Raw genomic sequence first — 6,544 nt, 5'->3', positions numbered from 1 at the left:
ATGCTGACAGTGCTGGGGGGGGGCTGCTATGCTTGACAGTGCTGGGGGGGGGGCTGCTGCTATGCTGACAGTGCTGGGGGGGGGCTGCTGCTATGCTGACAGAGCTGGGGGGGGGGCTGCTATACTGACAGTGCTGGGGGGGGGCTGCTATGCTGACAGTGCTGGGGGGGGGCTGCTATGCTGACAGTGCCGGGGGGGGGGGGGGCTGCTATGCTGACAGTGCTGGGGGGGGGGCTGCTATACTGACAGTGCTGGGGGGGGGGGCTGCTATGCTGACAGTGCTGGGGGGGGGGCTGCTGCTATGCTGACAGTGCCTGGGGGGGGGGGGGCTGCTATGCTGACAGTGCTGGGGGGGGGCTGCTATTACTGACAGTGCTGGGGGGGGGGCTGCTATGCTGACAGTGCTGGGGGGGGGCTGCTGCTATGCTGACAGTGCCGGGGGGGGGGGGCTGCTGCTATGCTGACAGTGCTGGGGGGGGGGCTTGCTATGCTGACAGTGCTGGGGGGGGGGCTGCTGCTATGCTGACAGGCTGGGGGGGGCTGCTGCTATGCTGACAGTGCTGGGGGGGGGCTGCTATGCTGACAGTGCGGGGGGGGCTGCTGCTATACTGACAGTGCTGGGGGGGGCTGCTATGCTGACAGTGCTGGGGGGGGCTGCTATGCTGACAGTGCTGGGGGGGGCTGCTGCTATGCTGACAGTGCTGGGGGGGGGCAGCTATGCTGACAGTGCTGGGGGGGGGGCGCTGCTATGCTGACAGAACTGGGGGGGGGCTGCTATGCTGACAGAGCTGGGGGGGGGTGCTATACTGACAGAGCTGGGCGGGGGGCTGCTATGCTGACAGTGCTTGGGGGGGGTGGCTGCTATGCTGACAGAGCTGGGGGGGGGGTTGCTATACTGACAGTGCTGGGGGGCTGCTATGCTGACAGTAGCTGGGGGGGGCTGCTTATGCTGACAGTGCTGGGGGGGGCTGCAAAGAAACTGGGGGGGGTGGCTGCTATGCTGACAGAGCTGGGGGGGGGGGCTGCTATGCTGACAGGTGCTGGGGGGGGGGCTGCTATGCTGACAGTGCTGGGGGGGGCTGTGCTATGCTGACATGCTGGGGGGGGGGGGGCTGCTATGCTGACAGTGCCGGGGGGGGGCTGCTGCTATGCTGACAGTGCTGGGGGGGGGGGTGCTATGCTGACAGTGCTGGGGGGGGCTGCTATGCTGACAGTGCTGGGGGGGGGGGGCTGCTGCTATGCTGACAGTGCTGGGGGGGGGGCTGCTGCTATGCTGACAGTGCTGGGGGGGGGGCTGCTGCTATGCTGACAGTGCTGGGGGGGGGCTGCTGCTATGCTGACAGTGCTGGGGGGGGGCTGCTGCTATGCTGGACAGTGCTGGGGGGGGCTGCTGCTATGCTGACAGTGCTGGGGGGGGGCTGCTATGCTGACAGTGCTGGGGGGGGGCTGCTGCTATGCTGACAGGCTGACAGTGCTGGGGGGGGCTGCTATGCTGACAGTGCTGGGGGGGGCTGCTGCTATGCTGACAGTGCTGGGGGGGGCTGCTGCTATGCTGACAGTGCTGGGTGGGGCTGCTATGCTGACAGTGCTGGGGGGGGTGGCTGCTATGTTGACAGTGCTGGGGGGGGCTGCTATGCTGACAGTGCTGGGGGGGCTGCTATGCTGACAGTGCTGGGGGGGGCTGCTATGCTGACAGTGCTGGGGGGGGCTGCTGCTATGCTGACAGTGCTGGGGGGGGCTGCTATGCTGACAGTGCTGGGGGGGGCTGCTATGCTGACAGCGCTGGGGGGGGGCTGCTATGCTGACAGTGCTGGGGGGGGGGCTGCTGCTATGCTGACAGTGCTGGGGGGGGGCTGCTATGCTGACAGTGCTGGGGGGGGGCTGCTGCTATGCTGACAGTGCTGGGGGGGGGCTGCTGCTATGCTGACAGTGCTGGGGGGGGGCTGCTGCTATGCTGACAGTGCTGGGGGGGGGCTGCTGCTATGCTGACAGTGCTGGGGGGGGCTGCTATGCTGACAGTGCTGGGGGGGGGCTGCTGCTATGCTGACAGTGCTGGGGGGGGCTGCTGCTATGCTGACAGTGCTGGGGGGGCTGCTATGCTGACAGTGCTGGGGGGGGGCTGCTGCTATGCTGACAGTGCTGGGGGGGGGCTGCTGCTATGCTGACAGTGCTGGGGGGGGGCTGCTATGCTGACAGAGTTGGGGGGGGGCTGCTATGCTGACAGTGCTGGGGGGGCTGCTATGCTGACAGAGTTGGGGGGGGGGCTGCTATGCTGACAGTGCTGGGGGGGGGGGCTGCTATGCTGACAGTGCTGGGGGGGGGGCTTGCTATGCTGACAGAGTTGGGGGGGGCTGCTGCTATGCTGACAGAGTTGGGGGGGGCTGCTATGCTGACAGTGCTGGGGGGGGCTGCTGCTATGCTGACAGTGCTGGGGGGGGCTGCTATGCTGACAGTGCTGGGGGGGGGGCTGCTATGCTGACAGTGCCGGGGGGGGGGGCTGCTATGCTGACAGTGCTGGGGGGGGGCTGCTATGCGACAGTGCGGGGGGGGGGGGCTGCTATGCTGACAGTGCTGGGGGGGGGGGGGTGCTATGCTGACAGTGCTGGGGGGGCGGCTGCTGCTATGCTGACAGTGCTGGGGGGGGGCTGCTGCTATGCTGACAGTGCTGGGGGGGGCTGCTATGCTGACAGTGCTGGGGGGGGCTGCTGCTATGCTGACAGTGCTGGGGGGGGGCTGCTGCTATGCTGACAGTGCTGGGGGGGCTGCTGCTATGCTGACAGTGCTTGGGGGGGGGCTGCTATGCTGACAGTGCCGGGGGGGGGCTGCTATGCTGACAGAGCTGGGGGGGGGCTGCTATGCTGACAGTGCTGGGGGGCTGCTGCTATGCTGACAGTGCTGGGGGGGGGGCTGCTGCTATGCTGACAGTGCTGGGGGGGGGGGCTGCTGCTATGCTGACAGTGCTGGGGGGGGGCTGCTATGCTGACAGTTGCCGGGGGGGGGGGCTGCTATGCTGACAGAGCTGGGGGGGGGCTGCTGCTATGCTGACAGTGCTGGGGGGGGGGCTGCTGCTATGCTGACAGTGCTGGGGGGGGGATGCTGCTATGCTGACAGTGCTGGGGGGGGGGGGCTGCTATGCTGACAGTGCTGGGGGGGGGTGGTGCTATTCTGACAGTGCCGGGGGGGGGGCTGCTATGCTGACAGTGCCGGGGGGGGGGGGGGGGGCTGCTATGCTGACAGTGCTGGGGGGGGCTGCTATGCTGACAGTGCTGGGGGGGGGCTGCTATGCTGACAGTGCTGGGGGGGGGGCTGCTATGCTGACAGTGCTGGGGGGGGGGCTGCTATGATGACAGTGCGGGGGGGGGGGCTGCTGCTATGCTGACAGTGCTGGGGGGGCTGCTGCTATGCTGACAGTGCTGGGGGGGGGCCTGCTATGCTGACAGTGCTGGGGGGGGGCTGCTATGCTGACAGTGCTGGGGGGGGGCTGCTATGCTGACAGAGTTGGGGGGGGCTGCTATGCTGACAGTGCTGGGGGGGCTGCTGCTATGCTGACAGTGCTGGGGGGGGGGCTGCTATGGTGACAGTGCTGGGGGGGGGCTGCTGCTATGCTGACAGTGCTGGGGGGGATGCTATGCTGACAGTGCTGGGGGGGGGGGCTGCTATGGTGACAGTGCTGGGGGGGGCTGCTGCTATGCTGACAGTGCTGGGGGGGATGCTATGCTGACAGTGCTGGGGGGGGGGCTGCTATGGTGACAGTGCTGGGGGGGGCTGCTATGCTGACAGTGCTGGGGGGGCTGCTGCTATGCTGACAGTGCTGGGGGGGGCTGCTATGCTGACAGTGCTGGGGGGGGGCTGCTATGCTGACAGTGCTGGGGGGGGGTGCTATGCTGACAGTGCTGGGGGGGGGCTGCTGCTATGCTGACAGTGCTGGGGGGGGCTGCTATGCTGACAGTGCTGGGGGGGGGCTGCTATGCTGACAGTGCTGGGGGGGGGTGCTATGCTGACAGTGCTGGGGGGGGGCTGCTGCTATGCTGACAGTGCTGGGGGGGGGGGGCTGCTATGCTGACAGTGCTGGGGGGGGGGGCTGCTGCTATGCTGACAGTGCTGGGGGGGGCTGCTGCTATGCTGACAGTGTTGGGGGGGGCTGCTATGCTGACAGAGCCGGGGGGGGGGGCTGCTATGCTGACAGTGCTGGGGGGGGCTGCTGCTATGCTGACAGTGCTGGGGGGGGGCTGCTATGCTGACAGTGCCGGGGGGGGGGGCTGCTATGCTGACAGTGCTGGGGGGGGGGCTGCTATGCTGACAGTGCTGGGGGGGGGCTGCTATGCTGACAGTGCTGGGGGGGGGCTGCTATGCTGACAGTGCTGGGGGGGGGGCTGCTATGCTGACAGTGCTGGGGGGGGGGCTGCTATGCTGACAGTGCCGGGCTCCACAATAAGTGCTTTATTTCTACATTTTTTATTTGCATTGGGAGATATTTTGTCTATTTCATTTTAATTATCACTTTATTTCATTTTTATTCTTTTTTTAATCTTCTTTTTAATTAGATTTTTGGACCCTTTTCCTCTTTTCCTGCCCACCATGGGGGAGTTCCCCATCTGACTGATGACATAATACATTGCTGATCTGCCTTAGGGCAGCGTCTGATCGCTGATCGCCTCCTATGACACTGCAGGTTGTGACAGTCGACATTGTGATGCTGCAATCGCTTTGCACACCCGCTGGAGAATAGTTTGCACCCAACACAGCATCTAAAGGGTTAACTGCCAGGATCGGAGGGCGACTCGGGTCCCAGCAGTTGTGGTGGGTTTAACAGCCCCTGTGCCGTCCGAGGACCGGCCACAGAAATGGAGGTGCAGGTAGGGATTATACAGGACGGGTTCATTGCTATACACAGGACAGTATTCTGTTTACCTTTAGACCTTTGGCGCGATTAATGGCTCGTAGAGGACGTAAGACTCGGAGTACCCTGAGGATCTTCACTACAGAGATAGCACTGGACCTGAGGAGAAGGGAGGAGCAGTACAACATCTTATTACTATTCTTCTCAACATGTTCAAGTGTTAAACGATGTAACTGAGTAACGGCCGTCACTCCTCCCCTGTGCAGCACAGGACCATCAGTCAGGTAAGTATGCAAGTATACAGGACGCTTGTTTAGAATTTTGGTAAATTTTCTACGAATCACTACTATATTAATAAAGACACTGCATAGGGGGGGGGGGGGGGGTAGAAATTATTATTACACAAAGGAGGGGGATAGAAGTTATTATTACACTGTGGGGGATAGAAGTTATTATTACACTGTGGGGGATAGAAGTTATTATTACACAAAGGAGGGGGATAGAAGTTATTATTACACTGTGGGGGATAGAAGTTATTATTACACTGGGGGGGGGATAGAAGTTATTATTACACTGTGGGGATAGTAGTTATTATTACACTGGGGGGGATAGAAGTTATTATTACACTGTGGGGGATAGAAGTTATTATTACACTGTGGGGGATAGAAGTTATTATTACACTGGGGGGGGGATAGAAGTTATTATTACACTGTGGGGATAGAAGTTATTATTACACCGGGATGGGGAGAAGTTATTATTACACTGGGGGGATAGAAGTTATTATTACACTGGGGGGATAGAAGTTATTATTACACTGGGGGGATAGTAGTTATTATTACACTGGGGGGGGGATAGAAGTTATTATTACACTGGGGGGATAGAAGTTATTATTACACTGTGGGGATAGAAGTTATTATTACACCGGGGTGGGGAGAAGTTATTATTACACTGTGGGGGATAGAAGTTATTATTACACTGTGGGGGATAGAAGTTATTATTACACTGGGGGGGATAGAAGTTATTATTACACCGGGGTGGGGAGAAGTTATTATTACACCGGGGTGGGGAGAAGTTATTATTACACTGTGGGGGATAGAAGTTATTATTACACTGGGGGGGATAGAAGTTATTATTACACTTGGGGGGGATAGAAGTTATTATTACACTGGGGGGGGATAGAAGTTATTATTACACTGGGGGGGATAGAAGTTATTATTACACTGGGGGGGATAGAAGTTATTATTACACTGGTGGGATAGAAGTTATTATTACACTGGGGGGGATAGAAGTTATTATTACACTGGTGGGATAGAAGTTATTATTACACTGGGGGGGATAGAAGTTATTATTACACTGGGGGGGATAGAAGTTATTATTACACTGTGGGGGATAGAAGTTATTATTACACTGGGGGGGGATAGAAGTTATTATTACACTGGGGGGATAGAAGTTATTATTACACTGTGGGGGATAGAAGTTATTATTACACTGGGGGGGATAGAAGTTATTATTACACTGTGGGGGATAGAAGTTATTATTACACTGGGGGGGGATAGAAGTTATTATTACACTGGGGGGGATAGAAGTTATTATTACACCGGGTGGGATAGAAGTTATTATTATACGGGGGGGGGGGAGGTGTATGATAGAAGTTGTTAATATACTGGGGGGGTGTAGAAGTTACTATTACACCGGGGGGGAATG

General features: G+C 59.4%; 1 protein-coding gene across 1 annotated transcript in view; it reads right to left on the bottom strand.

Moving 5' to 3' along the window:
- The window catches only part of LOC138774912 (voltage-dependent L-type calcium channel subunit alpha-1S-like), a gene marked incomplete at both ends in the record, with an annotated part of 37,695 nt that extends 32,696 nt beyond the window's left edge, over window positions 1-4,999 (bottom strand). The window contains one exon of the mRNA XM_069955722.1: window positions 4,912-4,999. Within this exon, the coding sequence (XP_069811823.1) occupies window positions 4,912-4,999 (88 nt within the window). The remainder of the gene's footprint in view (window positions 1-4,911) is intronic.
- Window positions 5,000-6,544: the final 1,545 nt, after the last annotated feature.

The sequence above is a fragment of the Dendropsophus ebraccatus genome, unplaced genomic scaffold, assembly GCF_027789765.1.
Source record: "Dendropsophus ebraccatus isolate aDenEbr1 unplaced genomic scaffold, aDenEbr1.pat pat_scaffold_1141_ctg1, whole genome shotgun sequence".
Classification (NCBI taxonomy): domain Eukaryota; kingdom Metazoa; phylum Chordata; class Amphibia; order Anura; family Hylidae; genus Dendropsophus; species Dendropsophus ebraccatus.
Note: the sequence above shows the minus strand (reverse complement) of the source record. Positions and strands in the feature narration are given on the sequence as shown.